Source organism: Saccoglossus kowalevskii, chromosome 15, assembly GCF_978046115.1.
Source record: "Saccoglossus kowalevskii chromosome 15, keSacKowa6.1, whole genome shotgun sequence".
In the NCBI taxonomy this organism is placed as follows: Eukaryota; Metazoa; Hemichordata; class Enteropneusta; family Harrimaniidae; genus Saccoglossus; species Saccoglossus kowalevskii.
Genome location: NC_140655.1, coordinates 28,725,217 through 28,749,360, shown reverse-complemented (window position 1 = coordinate 28,749,360; position 24,144 = coordinate 28,725,217). Strand labels below are relative to the sequence as shown.

Below are 24,144 nucleotides of genomic sequence, written 5' to 3'. Positions count from 1 at the left end.
ATCATATGCCCCCTCTAGATTCACAAGGGACCTACTAAATGGTAAAATCTGTGGTGTATGTACATTATACCGACCCATTCATCCACCCCAATTGTGAAAAACTCATTACAACTATTCCTCAATGGGGTACACTGTGTGTGGGACTTCCTGCCCGCTGTCACAGCCAGACAGAGCTATCTTTACACCCTGGCCCACTGCCAGTGCACAGAGGTCAGGGTATCACACAGACCACACTTAGCGATTAAGTACACTAGTTTCATGAATTAAAATTCTATCTTACGGTTACGCGAGCGAAAAACATAGTAACTTCTACCGTTTTTTTTTAAGGGAAGAAACAGTTTTTTTTCTCGCACACAATAAAGTTTGAAAATATGTCTGTAATTATTCTATTATATTTCGATTTAAAAATGGAATTTATAGCCCACCATTGAACAGCTGAGTTGTCAGAGCGGAGCCAAGTCAAGATGTTTTATTATTCTATATAAATTTAATAATAAAACGACATTTGACGATGAGTTGTCATGTTTTACCATCAAAGTTATGCGAGTATTGCCGACTGAGCATGGATGGACTGACTTGACAACACTTATCCGGGGCAGACTTACGTTTAGCATTTAAGAATTATTCCACTGCAAAGTAATATAACAATTACAGTATTGATAATGTTGTCACTCAGGCTTGCCATGACAACAACGTACAATAAGACAGTTATAACTAACAAATGTGTCCAGAAAAATGATTGCAAAGTTTTTTTTTATTGTACAACACGTTGGTTCCGGCCACCGGAAACTTTAAGTCGGTTCATGCATCTTAATTCACGAGACACTGTTTCTGAACTATATGCCACATAACGGACACGGTTCACCGTCTAGTAGACTAATGCAATCATTAATTTTATTTAGAATCCATAGAGTGGCTGTTGATCTTTAGATAACTTGTCTGACTTCATACACAAGAACAAATACTAAACCCAAAGTGCAATACATAAGTCAGTCAAGCCTCTACGGCTGCTCACTCGACTGTGTATACGCGGGCCCTGATACTAGTTTTAACTTACCAGTTTAGCGCCAAGCCCTGGTGAATTTAACATACAGATCAGCACCAATATCGAGCACAGATATAATGCAGAATTCCATCGGCCTGCCATGATCACTGTTGTCGAGTTCGTGAATATCCACTAGCAAAACATAGACACACCTTCGTACCTGACTAAGCTGGAGCAGGCAGTAGAGGGACCTCCTGATCGCGGTGATCACACACTTCGGTGGCCTTCCTTCCGTACAATACTTGTGTATAAAATGCCAACCTTCTGCTAGTAGATCCCCCAACTGAACTGGGTTGAATTTTCGCTAACGGGTACCTTCTGCTAACAAGCCACACACGACCTACAGCCACTATTTGCTTGCACAGCTGAGAGAAGTACGGAAAGTCACCTTTTGAATGGCGATTGGTGTAGTTTTTTTTACTCCCTCGGGCTGCTGTTGTGATTCGGTTAACAGAGTTACATACACACACTCGTTATGGGAATTCCATACGTGTCTCGGTTTCCAGTGACAGAATGTATTGATCGGTTTATTTGCAAAAGAAAAAAACACACAGATCTAAACAATATCTGGAAGTATTTCGTATCGCGTTGCAATACCCAGAGGGGCGCTTTCGGTAAATAGAACATGCCAAATCAAAGCCAAGTATACTTTCTTAGTGATTGGACGCGAAGTTGGGTCCCATGTGGGTAATTCCATTCGATTAAAGGGGTAGTCGGTATATGGTGCGATGAATAGACTTCCTCTTCCTGGGAATTTATTTTATCGTTTATCTTTTATCGCGGACGTCCTCCTTCAATGGGCATATTGTTTGCAAACAACAAAAAGTCTGGTACACAGGATAACTTTCAAGGCGTCTAGACTGACGGGTTCGGTTAATAGGCGACTAAACTGGAACTCAAATAAACAATGAAATACATATAAATATAGACTTGGTTCCACTCTCTTGCCTCCGTACTGCTGTGACTCGGCCTCGGGCGCCCGAAGGGCGAGCCCCTGTGTATAATAAAAAATGTTGTTGAGGGCAGCATAACAAACAGGAACGGCAATATGCGAGGGGTAGAAGCTGGACATTGAGTCTAATATAAACCGTGTAGTCGTGCCGATATAAAAATTAAATCGGCAAAATTCACACTAAAATGTGCCCATTGGGGGGGTACTCACTGTTTCGGTTAATGAGCGACTCAATAATCGGTAATATTTTGCTACGATGAAGAATACATGCGATCGGGTCCATTTATGACTCAGCCTATGATACAGGCAAAGAATAAAGCCTATGTTTTGCGGTACTTTGGAACTATTCTAACGAACTTGTGGTGATTATGAAAACACCGAGGTTGGAGAAATTGTACTTTTGTAACGATATCGGTGTATATAGTCTCAGACAACTAACAAATTTATATTTAAATAAATACATTTTATTAGTTGTCTGAAGTATAATGTAGCTACTTAAATATCAACATTGTCACACATTCGGGGGGCTCGGTTGGTACCAGCAACTACGAGTATATGGTTAATACATTGCATTAACGTGGTGCGTCCGATGAGATAGCAAGAATACTCTAGCACTATAAAAACACATTCATTTTTTCTGACAACAACTGTAATGCAGCACCATATACTATATAAATCAAATTATATAGTTCTTTATCCAAATCGGTTTCAATTTGTTTAGTTTCAGTGTGGACAGCAGAACTGACTTCGAACGGAACCGGAGCCACTTATTTTTTTATCAAGATTGCCAAGCTATAACACCGTTTTCGCGGAAAGTGTGTTTAATTTGCAGTAATATAACTTTTCTTTCACATGTACATCTAGAGAAACCAGCACACTTAATCTGACAAAATTAAAATAGGAATCCAGTGATGTAAACGTATGATCCCTGTCTCAGGCCACAAAGGGAAGTAACTAGCGAACCATCCCAAGAGCAGCTTCTAAAGCTAACTTTGAGGGCAGCATACTCAAATAGAACAGATTTACGAGCACGTCGCCTAAAAGTGGGATAGTCTACTTAGAATAGTTTGCTACGATTAAAAAACAAATACTCAGAAATATTTTAAATCCAGCAAGAATGGTTAGGTTGATGTAATGTTCAAAATTCCTAAATAAAAATATAGGGTCGCCGACCTCAAAAACGACTACAACAATTTATTAAAAATGCGTTTTTCGACTAGTTTACAATTGGTTCATGTGGCTGAAACATTTCATCATCTCAATTTTTTTTGGAAACCTATACTAAAAATGATATGTAGTATTATGAGGGATACATATGGCTGTCATGAAAAATCGGAGAATTTTGAATATTAGTATAAGTTATCCATTAAATAATGTGTTTACATGGATTTCTATGGAAGACGGACGTTTCAAAATGGCAGCATTTTAGATTATTTTGCATATGTTTTTTTTAGAAACACACCATTCTTACTCCGTAAAAACTTTAAATATGAATGACGTGCATGCACCTGAATCATCACAAAACATTTTTTTGAATGATTTACTGTTTACTAATAATAAACTCCACTTAGCGTTATTGATTTTCGCGTAACCTAACGAACTTTGCACCACAGTCCCTCTATAGACCGGACTATAGACTGTCTATAGAGGGACTGTACTTATAAACTATGACCTTTTCGATTTTTTTTTGTTTTGTTTACGACGGCTCAACGTAATTATTTTCTAACTATGATCCCTATTTCACACGGCATTAAAAAAATCTTTATAACTTTACGAACTTTGCACAGATGTTTACCTACTTCCCACGTAACTTTTCACTTAAGTCAACAACTCGAGAATGAGGGCGCACAACATTTGTTTGACTGAAGTTGTTTGAACAGGGGTTTTTGAATCATTCGTTTAAACCCCTGTCTATCACGATAAATAAAGTGTTGTCTTGGACGGAACAAATTTATCAAGAGAATAAGGTATTAAATTCGCACACTTTTATTTGCAGGTGTGAAATCTTACAACTTTCAGAGTACGCTCCCACATGCCTAATATGAATTGGTTGCATAACTTCGTAAACACAGGATGTACTGGTATATTGCCAGCCAATAAGCTAACCTACGCAATTTGCATATTATCAACTGGACACCTTTCAACGCAAATAATGTTAATGTATTAACTCATAGACCCTCCAGTAGATCTACTGAAGGGTCTATGATTAACTGTTTTAACTTTATTTGTTTGTATAACAACGCGTATATGTTTTACTGAGATATATTCAATGTGCACATACACGTGACGTGCGAGATAACTTTTCTTGAAACTGCAGATCAACGTCCATTCTGTGCTGATCAGATGCATATCGGGCAATGAGTGAGAGAGGGTTGCTCGGAACATAAATAGATTCTAAGATTGTCCTGTAGAGGTCGTAGCGGCAACGTTAATTATTTTTACGTTATCAACCTTGCATGCAAGTTTACCGACTTTCTGTGCGTAACTTTACCAGCTTTGCACACATTTTTTCTACTTTCCACATTATGGCTTTACAGACTTTCCACGTAACTTTCTAACTTTGCAATCAAGTTTACCGTGACAGAAATTCCACGTTGCATTGCAGACTTTGCACGTAAATTTAATTGCTTTGCACGCATGTTTACTTTCTTTCCATGTAGCTTTACAGGATGTCCACGTAACGTTTCTCATATAAATGCATGCAAATACTGTAAAACATGTTGAAAAAGCGGCATGCAATTTTAGCGAATTGTGGTAAAATGAAGTAATAGCGAAATGTTGATTTAGCGAATCATTGTTGATTTCTTTGTTTGGCGGCCATTTTGAATGTACAATAAAGTCATTAGCGACATTTTGAATTAGCGAATCAGTTCTCTCGCTAAATTCGCGAAAAAGACATGTTTTACAGTATACAGACGTTCCGCTGGCGTTACAGACTTTTTAAAAAAAGTTTATCAGCCTTACAGAAAACTATACAAATTCCACTTTGCATTACAGTTTTTACAAAATTTTACTTACACAACACTAATATCTCAATATTTATTTTTATTAGCCCAGTAATCGGAGATCCTGCACAGAGCTTTAGCCCATGGCCACCTGTCCATGCAGAAGTCGGAGATGTTGTTCTACCAGCAAATTACGTACTACAGTTATCGCCTGGAAAAGAAGTAGCAGCTGTGAAAAAAACATAGAACTCTTTTCCTGATTATGTAAAAATGGAATGTATCTATTTTCCTGTATTCTGAATCATACTTTTAATTTTTAAAAGTCATAAAATTTACTAGAAAATAATCTGAATTAGCCCAAACTGCAGCACAAACTATAGTTGTCATAATGCAATTAAAATTGCATGATAAATTTGAACACAGCCAGAAGTTTCACATAAATAGCTGCAAATATGTCTCTCTCATATTAAATTGAAATCGTTGAGATTTGAAGCGAAATGTATATTTAAAATTTGACCTGACTGTCCGAGAAGAGCGCCACCAAGTTTAATTTTTTTACACGTGGAAACTGGTCGAGAACGAGGTACTTATAACCTATGACCTTTTCGATTTTTGTTTTTGTTTACGACGGCTCAACGTAATTATTTTCTAACTATGATCCCTATTTCAGTTTCATTATACTCCGTTAAACCACGTTCGATTCCTTGTAGGATGATATGTTCGAGTACTGGCTGAGGGCCACGGTCCGATTTTTTCGACCCACACTAAACCCGGTCAAGACTCGAACGATAATTTTCGTCATTTGGATCGAGCTTTTACTTGACCGGATATTGGTGACAAGTTTTCAGTTTTGGCCACCGTATTTTAGTGTTCGACTATTGGCCGAGTGACTGTACTAGCCTAGTGAATGTGATGCAATGAGTGTCACGCCCACATCTAGTGATCGATTTAACCCTCAAAAATACAAACCTAGAAAGTGTGTCTTCACGTTTTCAGAGCGCTGATATTTTGGGATTAATTAAAAATGTTTGCCGGGTATTAGGAGGGGGTGTATAACTCGAAGAATCGACCTATAAGTTTTTTTTTTTTTTTTTTTTTTATAACAGTGCCTTCTGTGGCCATATTGCAAGCTGAATTTCTAGAATAGCAGAATACTACCAACATGGAAGTGTGCTGTGTGCGGGGAAATCGAGTACTCTTGCAGAATGGTGAGGTTTCACCGGCTACAATAACGATTGCTAATGGCATCATATCGGCTATAACTAGAGGGAACCACGATGATGTCGGCTCAGGAGTACAGGTTAGTTGAAGTAGGAAGTACTCACTAGTGACTTTTTGAAATACAAAAGGCACCGTATTGTCAGTGTTATAAATTCACGCAAATAATGTGGTAGACATCGGGGCTATCAACTCTTAACAGTTAATGGGCCCGATGAAAAGTTGGTGGACCAGTGCTGTTAAAATTAGCACAAGTATATGCACTTAAATAAATGCAATACTGTGAATAATGATGTGTTTCTATGACACTAATACATAAATAGTAGTACCATCGAACTACAAGTTTTAATTTAATTACTTTTGACAATTGATTACTGTTATTCACACTAAAATTTTCTTCAATTTACAAACATCATGTTTCCCTAATATGTTGTCTACATGCTTAATCCATGTTGACTGATTTTACAGATTTTGCAGCCAACCAAAGTGCTCAGTCTATACCAGTATTTAATTTGTCAAATTGAGGCCTTCAATCTTATATGAATTCTGCCTAATTCACCCATGATACCTATGGTTGGGGTCACTTTGCTAACACCCAAAACCAAACGATAGAACTGACTACACACCTGTTCCAAGTTGTTGGCATCATTTGATAATTCACAAGCCCAAATTTCAGACCCATACATCAAAATTGACACAGTCAATTGATCAAATAATTTCAAGCACAATTCTGTATAAATCATTTTATGACTCAGAACAGATTACCGCTCAAAAGTTAGGTCGACAACCGGGCGACGACGTAACAAAACTTTGTGGCCCGGCCGAAAACTTGCTGGACTTGGGTGACCGGTAATTTCATATCTGCACTGTAAAGGCCCGTTAGTTTGATTGTTCAATGGCACGAGGGTGAAATTGATCTCGAAAATGTTAACATCATGAATTTGGTGATCGGTAGGGTCTGATCTTTTGATAAATGGGTGGTGAGGGGGTTGGCAGCTGGACACATTTTGTTTTATATTTGTTATCGTGCATTGGTTGGACCTCTTTTTTTTACGTGTGATCGTCACATTATATTTGAAACTTTTGATGGTGAGAAAACTAGACACATAAGATTTTGTTTGCCAAGTTGTTTATTTATTCATTTTTTTAATCTGATTTATTTTTCCAAAACATATTTTCTCAGACTTCAAAGTTCTGTATGACATCAGGTTGGTTTTGACGGTACAACTTTCGCGGTTGTCCTGCGGTGTTTGGTGCTGACGATGTTGGTAATGACGTCCTATTGGGAGGGGGTAGTATAATCGTCCATGTTTGTGGTCCACCATCCCTGGCCATAGGGCGCTGCCGGAGTTTCCGTGGGTGGTTGTGTCATCAAAGCATGGTGCCATACAGACATATTTGTTCATTCATTAATTAATAAGCTATATGTTTATTCATCACTGATTTGTATTAATTTACATATTTATTTATTTAGTTATTTATTAATTAATTTGGTTATTTAATCTTCATATTAATATACTTATTTTTGGCCCTCTTACTATATACATTATAATTTACTTCCAGTGTACATGTATATTGGAATTAAGACTAGACTAGCAGTAAGCTATTTTCTGATTTCCTTCTTACCCAATATATATATATTTTTTTTTTCTTACCATTTTCATACCCAAAATTTCTGTAATTGTATAGTATACTATGCCATACCATGTTTGAGCATATTCTCTATTTTTTAAAATTCACAAATTTGTCAAGAAAACAATGAGTTTTATTGTTATTTTACATGTCCACGTAGATTTAATTTACCCGATTTTACTTATCAGCGAAAATACCAAAATTAAAACCCAGTGAAAAATTAATGCATTTACAGTACCGGTAGTTAAAACACATATTGATCTATATACAGTGAAACTCTAACACCTTGTCATCATTTTTTTGGGGGGTTTTCAAAATTTGTAGCATGAAAAAGGTTATTTAATTATTCAGATATTGAAAACAATGTCAAAACGAAAACACAATAATAATGTGTGTCTATAATAGTGAACCAATTTAATTTGATTTTCTCTAAACTTTCTTTTAGCACTCCAGTGTGTCACCGTATACCAGTAGTTTCTCAACTTTTCTTATCACCTTAACCCTTTCACCACCAGTTCCCTTTTCTTCACAAATTCATTTATAGTCTGCAACTTTCTTCAGAAGATTGAAACAAAAACAGCAAAATTTTTTAGTAAAAACTAAAAATCAACTAAAATTTTGTCTGTTGGCTTCAAAATTAGGATTCATTTCGAGAAATATTGAAGAATATACGAAAAAAAAGTGCAGAAAAATTTGGATAAGAAAATCTGGTGGTGAAAAAGTTAATAATGCCCATTGATATTTTGAGTAGGTCGTCAAACATTATTTGATAAATCCCTCCCAAATCAAGATGAAACCCTTTGTGTCAGCAAAATTTGCCCCTCAAAATGCAGGAAATAGCGTTTTAGAGGGTCTAAATTTAAATTTTTTTCCAGGGGACCATGCCCCAGGACCCTCAAGTGAGGGTGAGCCAAAGGCACGACCACTCGTCCCTTCAGCACGAGGGATGGTGAGCAGATATCGCCCTCCATGTAAAATTTTGTGCCATGTCTAGCACATGTAATATCATTTTCTCAATTAGGATTTCAAACTTTGCTTCCACTACTTCCTCGTCTGTGTTTTTCATTGAATTCATTGGTTCAACAAATGCTATATCTCAGTTTAGCCTATGACAATGTTATACGCGAGTTCAGTCTTTTGATGGTTATATGTTTTTCTTGTCATTTATTGTAGGTGATTGATGCCGGTGATTTGCTGGTGATGCCAGGTATCGTTGACAGCCATGTTCATGTTAACGAACCTGGTAGGACCGATTGGGAAGGCTACGAAACAGCAACCAGAGCTGCGGCTGCTGGAGGAATCACTACTATAGTTGACATGCCATTGTAAGCATAGCAGTTAATTATTCGCAAAATCTAACCTTTAATTATATTTAAGTTAATCAATCACAGATTGAGCTTTAAGATTAATGTAATAAATAAATAGGATGTCGTACGTTTTGCCAGTGTGCATACTTAGTGACTGGTCGGAAAGAAACAGTCATTTGCCATATAAGGTAATTCTCTGCTGTTAATAAATATTATTATACATCTGTCACCGTAACGCCATAAGTTAAAGCGTGCCGTAATTATGTGGTATTTTACAGGGTATTTTCATCCTACCATATAAGGAAACGTGAATTCCAAATATGGAATGATTATGCGCGTAAGCGTGCTCTAATATTAAAAACAAACCTAATGCCATCAGGGTTTGACCGAACTTCACACAAAAAAGTTAGCTGATTCTGTTCTAAACTTTTTGGATTTTGGCATTCCCATGATGTATCCTTGGAAGGAAAAGATTTATAATAATAAGGCTATTACAGGAATACTCTTGCTGTACTGTCTTCGTGCAGACTTTAAGGTATTCTCGTAATAACCTGATATACATGTATGTGTCAATTCCTGGTAATAAAACAATTTGTGACGATGTTAGTTGTCACAGCTGATCGTGAGATTGTGCTGATCAACAATAGAATTCTGTAGCAGTGAGATCATGACATGTAATTATGGGCAGTTTTGTGAAATTTCAACTTCTTGAAAGCTCTGAAATCATTAGAATTTGACAGTATAGTTGTCATGGATACCTATATTTTAAGCTACCAGCTGGAACGACAGAAGCTGTAGAATACTGTAAACAGATTAATTTTCACTGCTAACAATTTTCGTGATTCACACTGGCTCTCAAAATTTGCTTCTATTGAAGTTACGGGAGATTTATATTTAAAATTAAAATACTTTACTTCACATTAATTATTCAGGAACAGTATTCCATCTACTGTTACCATGGATGCGTTTAGTACCAAATTGCAGCATGCTAAAGGTCAATGTCATGTAGATGTTGCATTCTGGGGTGGTGTTATACCCGGTAATCAGGTAGGCAATTGGAATACTTATGTATATATACAGGTGTTCACCAGAGTGTCTCATTCTGAACGAAATTCCCTCTTGGAAAAGCATTTTCTGTCAAAAAAATTTTATTCTAACATTGCATGGATTTGAGCTGCATTTATCTGTGAACTATCAACAACTGTGAACTCATGTTGTGTTAGTTGAAACAAACATCTTGCAATGTGTCAATATTATTACTTAATTGTTTCAGTTTTATGATAAAAGTCTTCTTGTAGTACGTATTCAAATTGTAAACAATGTTTTTCTGTTGCATGGGACCCACATCAACTGTGGCACTATGAAATAAATGAAAATAGTATGTTAGTTGCTATGAGAATTGAGCAGTATCGGCATATATATATATGTGTACTGTCTGTGATTGTATTATTTTGGGCGTCTCTCAGTAATACATGTACCTAAATATAATATCAATAAAATTACTAATAGAAATAATATGATACCACTCACATCACATTTGATTAATTTGTTTTTCTTCCATTTTTTGTTGTCCAGTTTGAGTTGAAGCCGATGATCAAGGCTGGAATTTCTGGATTCAAATGTTTCCTGATCTTCAGTGGTGTGGATGAGTTTCCACATGTCAGTGAAGATGACTTACATGATGCAATGACACAGCTACAGGGTAGTGACAGTGTTTTACTGGTGAGTACCTAAATAGTCCCCCAAAAATAAAAACGACATGCTTAAAGCGAGAGGGTCGTCACCTGCGTACGCGCCGAAATTGAGTCCCAAGCGACGATAGCAACACACGCTAATAATGCAAAGGCTCATGGGTAGATGCTTGTTTGTAAATAATAACATGTTATGGCCATCTGGCGCATGCGCAGGTGACAACTCCCTTGCTTAAAATGCAGTGGTCGTCGCTATGACATGTCGCGACGACCACCTATTTTATATACCATTAGAGGAAATAAAAAACCGTGCCCAAACATAACAAACATAAAAAAAATGGTATAATGAGGCTTAAATGTAAGTGTATTATTTCAGAAATTTATTATACAGAATTTTGGCCAAATCAGAGTGGCTTTATTGTAAACGTCATTAAACATGGGTTTCGTTAAGAAAATGATATCTGATGAAAGAAAAAAAATATAATCCAACCTACCCTACTTGTTTACATGATATTGGAACCACACAATTTGTTTTTACCTTATTAAAAATTACATGTCACCAATTAGATATCTCACTGAGTTTATTTTCTTTATTAGTAGCAAATGCACATATGTTTTTCATAATAAATGTGTAATTTTTTCAGTTAAGATTAATTAATGTGATATGTACATCAGATCATAGAGTTGTTTTTTGTTTAACAGTTGGTCCCCTCTTGTTTAAATTCCTGCACCTGAATTGTTATAAAGTTGAAAAATTGGTTCTTCTAGTTTTTGAAATCAAATTGTAAACTTAATATTTGAAAAGTTGAACCCGACTATAGACTTAATCCTGATTCTATTTTGGTTATAATGTAATGCTTAGATCAAGAATTGTTACTGGTGTTATGTTATGTTATGTCAAGTCACGCCACGTCACGCCACGCTACGCCACGCCATACCACGCCACACCACACCACGCCACACCACGCCACGCCACGCCACACCACACCACACCACGCCACACCACACCACACCACACCACGCCACACCACACCACACCACGCCACACCACACCACGCCACGCCAAACCACACCACACCACGCCACGGCCACACCACGCCACGCCACGCCACACCACGCTACATTGCATTACATCTGTCACCTTAACGCCATAAATTACAAGTTACAGCGTGCCATAATTTTGCGGTATTTTACAGGGTATTTTCATCCTACCATATAAGGGAATGCAAATTCCAAATATGGAATGATTACATGCATAAGCACGAGTAGTGTGACGATATTTCAATATTTGATCTTGTAGAAATGTATTTTCGAGTTTATATATATTTATTCACTAGTCATTGTTCTTTCTTAAGTTCATCTGATTTGCATATGCACTGACAATTTGAGCCATATTATGATATTTGTTACACTTAGGGAGTTCTCTGAGTATAAATAGAGCAGTCATGTGGTTTGAAGTTCAGTACTGTGGTAGATTTTGCTTTGAACAGCAGCTGGACGTTTTGGGCATTGTCTGGTGGTTACACGTGGTCGGGCACTCTGTGGCAATTGGTTGCACCTGTTTTCAAGATACTTTCACATCTTTGCCTTCCTCCTGTCCGAAAGTCGACTGGCTTTGTGCACCGGCATCTACGAACGCACCAACAGAAAAGATTGTGAATTGGTCGTTTAAACTTAACTATGCGATGTGATGGCAGCATTTGATCAGAGCTTGGTCCAAAGTTGGCCGGGTTCATGTAAAGCTGACCTAAAACAGTGACATTGACTGGGGATTCTCATTTAATAGGTCTCATGCCACTAATCAACCAATGGCTGCTCGTAGCTCAATTTAAATGCCGTGCAAGAACCAATGATATTTTTTTAATATTTTTTTTCTCAGGTGCTCCCTGTTTGAGGGTGTGATTATCTGGGTCAAAGGTGAGACCATCATGTGGTCTTTTGTTTACTACTTAGTGGCTGTGTACCTGTGAGTTTATTCTGTGTGTATTTGGATGTTCTAATCTTGGTGTTTTTTCCAGTGATTTCTCTAGGTGCAATTCAAATACAGTTTGTCTTGTTTACCTGAGATTTGCAAGAGTTTGAGCTGGCCAACATGTTAGTTTTTTTCATGTGGTTGATTACTGGCATGTTGATTTCCCAATTTTGAGCCATGTTTTCAACTTTGTTTATCATTTTCATATAGCAATCTCGTCATATGTTAACATTGTCGTCTATGGAGTTTCAATTAGTGGTATGAGCCCTTTAAACAGTACAGTCAGACATATTGGAGTTAACACTAAAGGCCAAACTCATGATTTGGTCATGATTTTTGTAAGTAAACTTTGATGTAATATTAAATTACAAGTATTCTTATCATATTTAGTTCCATGCTGAAGTGGCTGGCACTGAACCAGATGTATCAAACATGGATGCAACTCAATACAAAACATTTTTAGAGTCAAGGCCATGTTCAATGGAAAACAGTGCTATTGAATTAGTTGCTAAAGTGTGTCTACAATACAGGTAAAGATTATTAGATTAAGTATTGACTAAATAAGATAATTGAAAAATAGAATAATAATAATGAAATCTTTTTGATAATTTGACCTCCAAAAATCTCGTTTTTCAATTCGTTGTCGGAGTCTTCAATTTAATGACCCCTTGAGTTTAACTTTGTCATCTTTGAATAAATAAATGTAACAGGAAATAATGTTAATTTTGGCAAAAAATTACCCATAATTCCTACAATTTATTTCTCCTGACCTTACCCAGAGTGCCTTGCCATATTGTTCATCTGTCATCAGCCGAGGCATTGCCAATCATCAGAGATGCCAGGGCGAAAGGAGCACCATTGTCAGTGGAGACGTGTCACCATTATCTGACACTTGCCGCAGAAACCATACCATCAGGTGCCACTCAATACAAATGCTGTCCTCCAATCAGGGAACAAGCCAACCAGGTGAGAGTGTATTTAGTGATATCATGGGTCGTATTCACCAACTGTAGAGCCCTTGACATTTGACATTCCCTACCAATAAGTGATTTGGAGTTACCTTATCACATGACCAACAGGTGAATTCAAGGTTTTTTGGCATTCATGAAAACAATATTTTGTGATAGTCACTGACATTTTATGATTTTCACTAACTCTCGAAATTCGCACAATTTGACTTTCGCAATATTAAATCAGTTTTATTTCATACACCTTGCTCGATATTATTGATTATCCAGTTGTCCTGGATGACCACGTTTAAAACGAGTTACCCTTTATTATTATTACCTATATTTTCACTCAAAAAAAACACTTTAAAATAATGAGAATTTTAGTAAAAATAATCTTCGTCTGAAAAACAACGCCCAATATTTTGAATGGTCAACTTGTATATAAAGTGAACGACCTTTTTCTAAAAAGTCTTATCTTATTTTGGGGCATTTTCCATTATTTCATTATTTATTTAGATAAAGTAATAATGCAATAATAATTCTGTATTTTTCTTCTGCAGGATAAACTGTGGGATGCTCTTAAAACTGGTGATATCAACATGATAGTTTCAGATCATTCCCCGTGCACCGCTAATTTGAAAGTTTTGGAGAAAGGAGATTTCATGGAAGCCTGGGGTGGCATTTCATCTTTACAGTTTGGTGAGTAAAACATTCCTTCATCATAGCAATTGATATAACTACCGCTTGCTCGATAAGAATGTATTTTAAGCTTGTTTATTCAGCAGAATGTTTAACTGAATTTATGGGTATATACATATTATGATAGATTGTAACCAAATCTGTATGACTCTGTATTTGATATTTATCTCAGCATGTGTGAATCTCAGCATGTGTGAATCCATATTATCCTACAAGAAATAAAAGTGAATGAAATCAATCTTTTGACCTCTACTCAACTTCCAGTGAATGTATTACTCTGATTTTTTGTACAATACTGTAAAATACTTTATTTTAACTGGAATTAATTTTCTCGGAAAACAGTTTTTATGTGTTTTCACTGAAATTATGATGAATATAGGAATATAGGAAAAAAGGTATATTTGCTGGATTTTATTTTCACTGAAACATTCCTTCAGCGAAAATAGTGAAAATTAATTCCAAGCGAAAATAAAGTATTCTACAGTATATTCTTTATTATATTAACCTTTTTGCCACCAGACTTTCTCGCCTAAATTTTTCTGCACTTTTTTCTTATATTCTCTAATATTTCTGGAAATGGACTCCAATTTTGGAGCCAACAAACCATTTTTGTCCAAATCATCTGGAGGAAGGGCAGACTATAGACAGGAGTATTTTGTGAATTTGAATGCAAGACAATTTGTTTTAATATTACTATTATTGCATATTTTCTTGAAAAAAGTTTCAATAAGTTACAACCATGATATTATTATAATAGATTGAAAAATTGTCTTAACATGTTTGTATGTTATATTATGTGGTTATTACGAGGATACCTCGGAGTATGCATGAAGACAGTACAGCTGTAGTATCGATCGATGCACGGTGTACTGTCTGAGTGCATACCTTGAGGTATCTTCTTAATAACCTTATTATTATACATCTTTTCCTTCCAAGGATACACCATGGGAATGCCGAAATTCAAAATGGTTAGAACAGAATCAGCGAACGTCTTTGTGTTGAATGCAGTCAGACCCTGGTGGCAGCCATGTTTGTTTTATTATTAGAGGACGCTAACGCGCGTAATCATTCCATATTTGGAATTCGCATTTTCTTATATGGTAGGATGAAAATACCCCATAAAATATCACAAAATTATGGCAGGCTGTAACTTATGGCGATACGGTGAAAGATGTATAATAATGATTAATAAAGGACATGTGTACAAAAAAATCAGATTACAGTAATACATTATAATGTATACTAGAAAGTATTTTGTAATTTTATATTTACTGGAAGTTGGTAATGGATTGATTTTACTACCAATAATTTGTCATAATTTGCCATAGAACTATATTCATCTTAACGTTGAAGGTAAAATGTATATTGACAGCCATCTGACTTTTTGGCCTTACTACTATATTTCCACAGTTTATGTACCATTTTCATTTGTATTTCAGAATATGTATATTACAATAAGTTTTCCTAAAAATTCTTTTTGCATTCAGCAAAATTGTAGTATGTCTTTAAGCTTCAAAGCTGATATTTAATAACATGAATCAGTCTATATCATGTAGTAGTTGTGGAACAATCATGATCAGTTATAGATAAAGAGTTTAAATCATATCTGAGGTTTTAAAACCAAAAAGGGGACGAAGTTGTGTTCGAATAGTTTCAATTATTGAAGCCAATTTAGCTTTGATTGATCACTAAATCACAAGATCGATTGACTAAATATGGCAGTGAAGTGAAGTGTACCGTAAAATCTGTATTAGACCCTGATTCCTTAATGGAAGTTGCACCTATTTTTTTGAGAACCAAAAATTCATCATTTCTCATATGTGTAGATGCTGTAATAGACGCTGCACCACTTTGTTGCATTGTACCATCTTAATAGAAGCTGCGAATTCTAATACAGATTTTACAGTAATGATCTTTGCTGTACCAATAATTTGTTTGCATGTCTTTGTAGGTTTGTCATTATTCTGGACCAACGCTCAGAGACATGATCTCACAATCCAGGACTTGCACCGACTGATGTGTGTGCAGACGGCAAAGTTATGTGGATTATCAGATAGGAAAGGAGAGATTAAAGTCGGGATGGATGCAGACTTTGTGATCTGGGATCCTGATGGTTATCTTAAGGTAATCACCAGCAGATTATTAAAATATAATACTTTTAGGCTATTTGCCAAAGTTATGAATATGTATAAATTATGGGTTAAATGTTAAAATTCAGCAAGTCCAAACATTGGTATTCCCTAGTCATATTTTTATTTGAATTTTATTTGTGAAAGTTGAGGGGACATAGCAGTAACATTAGCTAGCGCTGCCCTTTTTGCAATCTCAGAAGGTAATAAAATAAATTATCAAATCAGGGTGTTAACTTGCAGTACGGTAAACTCCCAGCATGCAGTGTTGTAAACTCCCAACATGCACTGGGGTAAACATGTGAAGTACTTTGTGTCACATGCTCTGTGTGTTTTCTGGAGCTGTGTAGTCTGTATTACTGTGAACGGGATTCTAGTAAAGATGAAACCGTTTACTGATATCATTGAGTTAGTAATTTATTACTGCATAAGGGGAGCGTATTTGTTAGACAAGCCAGTCTTCAATGCTTCCCGTTGTCAGTCTACCTTGGTTTATAAAATTGTGAAATCACAAAGAAATGCTAATTTTTAATAAATTACTGTGAGCTGTAATTTACTCAGATCAAGGTTGAATCTCGTCAAATTTTTAAATATCCCTATATGCTTAATAATATTTATCCTTTGTGCATGTTAAATATCCCTACATGCTTAATGATATTTATCTTTTGTGCATGTTAAATATCCCTACATGCTTAATAATATTTAGCCCTTGTGCATGTTAAATATATCCCTACATGCTTAATAATATTTATCCTTTGTGCATGTTAAATATCCCTACATGCTTAATAATATTTATCCTTTGTGCATGTTAAATATCCCTACATGCTTAATAATATTTATCTTTTGTGCATGTTAAATATCCCTACATGCTTAATAATATTTATCTTTTGTGCATGTTAAATATCCCTACATGCTTAATAATATTTAGCCTTTGTGCATGTTAAATATCCCTACATGCTTAATAATATTTATCCTTTGTGCATGTTAAATATCCCTACATGCTTAATAATATTTATCCTTTGTGCATGTTAAATATCCCTACATGCTTAATAATATTTATCCTTTGTGCATGTTAAATATCCCTACATGCTTAATAATATTTATCCTTTGTGCATGTTAAATATCCCTACATGCTTAATAATATTTATCCTTTGTGCATGTTAAATATCCCTACATGCTTAATAATATTTATCCTTTGTGCATGTTAAATTTATATAATGATGTTAATATCCATTTGTTTGTAGGAGAATGAGATGAAATTTATTTGCTCCAATAAATTGTTTGACAAAATGTGGAGTTTACTTTGCGCATTATGAGTCAAAAGCTACACATATGGGTACTATTGAAGGTGGTGTGGAGGTGTTGTATTATCGATAAGACCCAGAAACAAAATATTCATGTTTCTGGTCAGCAAGCACTTGTCAGTTTAAACAATGCAAGTCAAACAGATTTTTAGTCCCTAGTTGGACAAAGTTCGAAAACGATGTGTCCATCCATATTTAGCCATATCTCACACATGCATACAACTATACAAACAATCAAGTTTCACTTCACACATACATAAGACATTACATAGGACATATACACATGTATTTTATTTCATGATACAATGCAAGATGTCCAAATGAAAGCCATTTAATGCCAAAAATGCATCAAAATAACACATTTTTACCATTTTTTCTGAGAACAGAATCTCAGTAGTGTGTGGACAGATTTGGTACATACGTTGAACACAATGGGACCTTGATGCACAGCATTTTGTTTTTCGTATCATGTTCAAAATGGCAAACTATGATTGAACTGTGATGTGCTTAATTTTATTTCTCAGACTGGGTTTAAAACGGCAGTGATTTTTTTAATATTCTTAGTTCAAAATACCAGAACTTCACACATACGTCAAACATCATATTGAACAAATACACTGGTTTTTTGTCGCCACCAAATCCAAAATGGCTGACTGGCAACCATATTTTTAATTGTGGTTCCACAAAGCTATATCTCATAAATGTTGGTCGATAATGTGGATATCGGTATTCATATAATAATGTGGATATCACTTCGGTATTCATATAATAATGTGGATATCACTTCGGTATTCATATAATAATGTGGATATCACTTCGGTATTCATATAATAATGTGGATATCACTTCGGTATTCATATAATAATGTGGATATCGGTATTCATATAATAATGTGGATATCACTTCGGTATTCATATAATAATGTGGATATCACTTCGGTATTCATATAATAATGTGGATATCACTTCGGTATTCATATAATAATGTGGATATCACTTCGGTATTCATATAATAATGTGGATATCACTTCGGTATTCATATAATAATGTGGATATCACTTCGGTATTCATATAATAATGTGGATATCGGTATTCATATAATAATGTGGATATCACTTCGGTATTCATATAATAATGTGGATATCACTTCGGTATTCATATAATAATGTGGATATCACTTCGGTATTCATATAATAATGTGGATATCACTTCGGTATTCATATAATAATGTGGATATCACTTCGGTATTCATATAATAATGTGGATATCACTTCGGTATTCATATAATAATGTGGATATCACTTCGGTATTCATATAATAATGTGGATATCACTTCGGTATTCATATAATAATGTGGATATCACTTTGGTATTCATATAATAATGTGGATATCACTTCGGTATTCATATAATAATGTGGATATCACTTCGGTATTCATATAATAATGTGGATATCACTTCGGTATTCATATAATAATGTGGATATCACTTCGGTATTCATATAATAATGTGGATATCACTTCGGTATTCATATAATAATGTGGATATCACTTCGGTATTCATATAATAATGTGGATATCACTTCGGTATTCATATAATAATGTGGATATCACTTCGGTATTCATATAATAATGTGGATATCACTTCGGTATTCATATAATAATGTGGATATCACTTCGGTATTCATATAATAATGTGGATATCACTTCGGTATTCATATAATAATGTGGATATCACTTCGGTATTCATATAATAATGTGGATATCACTTCGGTATTCATATAATAATGTGGATATCACTTCGGTATTCATATAATAATGTGGATATCACTTCGGTATTCATATAATAATGTGGATATCACTTCGGTATTCATATAATAATACTGTAAAACATGTCTTTTTCGCGAATTTAGCAGAAGAATTGATTCGATAATTCAAGATGTTGTTGATTACTTTTTATAAATTCAAAATGGCCAAGGCTTGGGTATTTGTATACAGTAATTTGGAACATAAAAATCTGGGATGCTTCCTAATTACACTTGACAGTTTTTCTTTGTTGTTATGGAGGTAATAACTGCGCATTTGTTTTGGCACGCGACAGACATGTATCGTGAAAATAGGAAATCAACAATGACAAGATAGATTCGCTAAATCAACATTTCGATATTACGTCATTTCACCATAATTCACCTTTTACACATGTTTTACAGTATCTCATGCCTATACTACAAACAGTGACTATGTCATCGACAATGACTTGTTTTTGACTCCCGTGTGCGAAGCACAAAAGGGAGTCTTTGCAGCTACCCTGTCTGTATGTCTGTATGTCTGTATGTCTGTATGTCTGTATGTCTGTATGTATGTATGTATGTATGTATGTATGTATGTATGTATGTATGTATGTCACTTTTTTTGTTCCATCGTTATCTCAAGAATTACTAATCAAATTTCGATAAAACTTGGTACATAGATGCTCTGGGATAATGCGCAGAGTTGATTAGGTTTTGGTAAAAATCCATGAATATTAATTAACTAATTTGCATAATAATTATCTGATTTTTAGCTGTTCCATGACTGTTCCACTGATATCTGAAGAACCACTCGTTGGATTTTGATGAAACTTGGCGCATGGATGCTCTGAACTAATGCGCAGATTTGATTAGTTTTGGGTAAAAACCCATGAATATCAATTACCTAATTTGCATAATGATTAATCAATTTTTGGCTTTTCCACTGTTATCTCAAGTACTAATCAAAACATTTCAATAAAACTTGGTACATAGATGTCATATAACACTTCGCAGACCTGATAGTTTTTAGGGTAATATCAGTACATATTAATTACCTAATTTGCATAATTAATTAATTTTCAGCTTTTGATATTTCAAGTAGGAATCATCACATTTCAATGAAACCTGGTACATAGTTACTTGAGGACTGTGCAGAGACCTAATTAGATTTTGGGTAAATATTTGTGCATATTAATCACCTTATTAACATAATTAGTTAATTTTCAGCTTTTCACCTGATATCTCATATCTCATCACATTTCAATGAGACTTGTGACATAGACCTTCTAGGACTATGCAGAGACCTGATTAATTTTGGGATAAATAATTGTGCATATTAGTTACTTAATTTGCATAATTAGTTAATTTTTTGCTGTTGCACTGATGTCTAAAGAACCACTCATTGGATTTTAAAGAGTACGCATCATCACATTTCAATGAACCTAGGACTATACACTATATTAGTTTTTGGTAAATATTTATGCTTCTTAATCACCTAGTTAACGTAATTAATTAATACTGGTATCTCAAATACTGATCGTCTCATTTGAGTAAAATTTGGTACATAAATGCTCTAGGACAATAGACAGCCTGATTAATTTTGGGTTAAAATCTGTTATATTAATTCTCTAATTAGTATAATAATTAATAATTTTTTTGTTCTAATCACATTTCAATGAAACTTGGTACATAGATGTTACATTGTCCAGACCTTATTAGTTTTAAACTTAAATCTGTTCATATTAGTTACCTTATTTGTATTAGCTTTTCCATCAATATCTCAAGTTTAAGTAATGTTTAATTAATTTTTAATGTGTCTCCAATACTCTCAGCACACGGGAGTTCTTTCTAAGCTTTCTTTGATTCACATTCTGTTTTTCAGGTTGAAAAGAGTATGATAGAACATAAAAACAAAGTAACACCATATGAAGGAAAAACATTCAATGGTCGTGTACATAAAACGATAGTCAGAGGTCAAGTGGTTTACAATACTGGCGTCTTCAGTCCGCAGCCACTGGGGAAATTTATTTTCCGAAATCAAGATGATAAAATGTAAGAACACTAAATCTAATTAAGTTACTGTAACTCTTATTATTTTCTTTAATTATTTTCGATTAAAGAGGGGTGGATGGAATTAAATGTTTTTAATAAAGTTTTTCTTTATGTGGAAGGGGGTTTGATCTCAAGTTTTGAAAAATGTCAACTACATTGTATATGATGAGAGTTACAAAATGCTCTGATACATTTGTTTTGCGAGGGAATCATTAAAAATTAAAAAAAAAACAGAAAAAAAAATTCTAGTGTATATATTAATCCAATTTGCAATTGTTTTTTATTACTTAGATACACTGTGATTTTGTAATATATGATTTGGATGTAAATATGATAATTGTGTTTTCGTATTATTAATTTGTACATGTTTCTGTTTTGTATCGTTATGTTACATAATACAACACATGTACATAACACTATTTTATGTTCTCTGAGTGGAATGGGTTGGGGGGGTCTTAATGCTGTATTGTGATACATTGATACAAAAAAAAACTACTGGTAATAACCATTATTTCTGCTATAAGTAGGAGAGAATTGGTGGAAGGTAATGAGGGTGTGCAAGATTTGTTTTCTCAAGCCCAACCCTTGGCCGTATTTTTTTTATAGCTGATGGAATATTAAAACTGAAATCCCAAAAAATTATTTGTGTAAAATGTGGTGTTTACAAGATTGTTTTGTATTAACTGTTGTGCATGCAAACAAAGTGACAAGTACTAGTATATGTAATTACAGCAATAAACAACTGGTCTGAACAATGGGTTGCATGATCAAAAGTGTATTCATGCGTGTGTGTGGGTGTGTGGGTGGGTGGGTGTGTGTGTGTGTGTGTGTGTGTGTGTGTGGGTGTGAGGGGGGGGGTGTGGGGGTTGGGTATTTTTGTAAATATAAAATTTATCTAATTATTTAAATTTTCTCATTTTTGCTTTCCTATTATTTCCTATGTCTTTCCTTTTATTCCTTGTATTTCTCAATCAACAACTTGGAAGTAGTACTGGTGCTAGACTGTGAAGTTTGAAGAGAAGATTTTAACAAGACTTGGTGATTTTATCTTGGTGCTACTCTGCTGACTTGGTCTCATAGTATGCAAATAGTAGAACAGTTGGCAAAAATTAATAATTTTGAGTGGATTATTTTAGGCATCGTAAATTTATTCCAAACCATAGTTGATAATCTGGTAAAAACGTTTATTAAAATGTAAACAAATGACACTTTCACAGTATGAAAATAATACATAAATTACAGCAGGGTGTCACGGTTATATTAAGTCATATTTTCTTAATTCAAGTATTTTTTAGTATAGTAGTATGTATTCATTTCTTATTATTATTCTTATGTTTTGCATTTGACCATATGTTTATTTCATTATCATAATTTTATTCAGTTAATTTCTGTCATTTCATCATTATTGCATCATTATTTTACCATATTGTATAAATACTAGACTTTATTTCACAAATTGAACTTTATCATGTTTTTGTCTGAGCATTATTTGACCATATTAAAACATTTCTATCTTTATTGCATCATTATTTGGCAATTTTTACATTATTGTATCATTTTCAATAGGAAATTATAGGATTTTTTGGTCATGTTAAATTTTTTCAACAATATTCCATCATAAAGTCATTAGGACATTATTGGTCCTTGCTTATTTTATTTGTTATTCTTTATTAAGCTGTTATTATGTCATGTGATCGTTGTATACTCATTTCACTATTTCTATCATTATTTGATAATTATATTTAGCAATAAAATTTGAGTCTACAGTAAGGGTATAAAAGTACAATATAGAATAATCTGATGAATTTCATCTAGGGTGATATCATCTGTTGATTAACTGACGCATCACTAGTGCAGAATACTGTAAAATACTTTATTTTCGCTTTGCATTAATTTAAATTATTTTTGCTGAAGGAATGATTCAGGGAAAATAAAATCCAGCAAATATACCTTTTTTCTATATTTTACCGTCAACTCATCAAAAATCAGTGAAAATAAATTACATACAAAACACCCAAAAAGTCTTTTCAGCGAAAATTAATTCCAGCTAAAATAAAGTATTTCACAGTACTGTGGTTCTTCGGTGGAACATAGTTCATATCATTTTTGCTTTGGAGAATCATTCAACAGATTTTATAACAATGATTCCAGCGTACATCATAACTGCACATGGTTGCATTAGTTATCAATGTCAAATAATTACAATAAATTATATAATATATATTTTTGGATCAGACGGCTATTGTGCAGTAATAATATATTTATACTATCAGATGTATGTCTCTTCCACTACTATTTACGTCAAAGTTACTAGAAGAGAAACCGTGTTTAGGTGTATACTTAGTGGTATCCTTGGAATAATGTAAGACACTTCTCCATAACACCGCGTAATTCCAGAATCTACTTGCTGGCAAGGCCACACAACTTGTTTAATATTGAAAAAAAAAATCATTTTAAGTGC

At 34.4% G+C, this 24,144-nt stretch overlaps 2 protein-coding genes across 4 annotated transcripts in view; one reads left to right on the top strand and one right to left on the bottom strand.

Moving 5' to 3' along the window:
• Positions 1-1,544, bottom strand: part of LOC102800892 (basement membrane-specific heparan sulfate proteoglycan core protein-like) — a 187,512-nt gene extending 185,968 nt beyond the window's left edge. The window contains exon 1 of the mRNA XM_085508562.1: positions 1,058-1,544. Coding sequence (XP_085364688.1) covers positions 1,058-1,147 — 90 coding nt within the window. The 5' untranslated portion in view covers positions 1,148-1,544. The remainder of the gene's footprint in view (positions 1-1,057) is intronic.
• A 4,006-nt stretch (positions 1,545-5,550) lies between these two features.
• On the top strand, positions 5,551-23,453 carry LOC100377939 (allantoinase, mitochondrial-like). Of its 3 annotated transcripts, none has more exons than XM_085490681.1 (11): positions 5,551-5,579; positions 6,049-6,242; positions 8,966-9,117; positions 10,032-10,146; positions 10,675-10,821; positions 13,153-13,292; positions 13,542-13,728; positions 14,273-14,411; positions 16,363-16,535; positions 21,514-21,683; positions 22,673-23,453. In XM_085490681.1, exons 2-11 carry the CDS (start codon positions 6,105-6,107, stop codon positions 22,689-22,691), a joined length of 1,380 nt encoding a protein of 459 aa, XP_085346807.1. In that variant the 5' UTR covers positions 5,551-5,579; positions 6,049-6,104; the 3' UTR covers positions 22,692-23,453. The 3 variants fall into 3 exon arrangements, with proteins under 3 accessions (XP_085346807.1, XP_085346805.1, XP_085346806.1); XM_085490679.1 differs by having other exon boundaries at positions 22,670-23,453; XM_085490680.1 differs by lacking the exon at positions 5,551-5,579 and having other exon boundaries at positions 6,038-6,242; positions 22,670-23,453.
• The last annotated feature ends 691 nt before the right edge of the window (positions 23,454-24,144 follow it).

Bases quoted from the DNA above. Each gene is read 5' to 3' on its own strand.
- LOC100377939 (XM_085490679.1), top strand. From the start codon at position 6,105: ATGGAAGTGTGCTGTGTGCGGGGAAATCGAGTACTCTTGCAGAATGGT. The intron at 10,147-10,674 runs GTAGGCAATTGG...TTTGTTGTCCAG, and splicing joins GTGTTATACCCGGTAATCAG to TTTGAGTTGAAGCCGATGAT. The intron at 10,822-13,152 runs GTGAGTACCTAA...TATCATATTTAG, and splicing joins GTAGTGACAGTGTTTTACTG to TTCCATGCTGAAGTGGCTGG.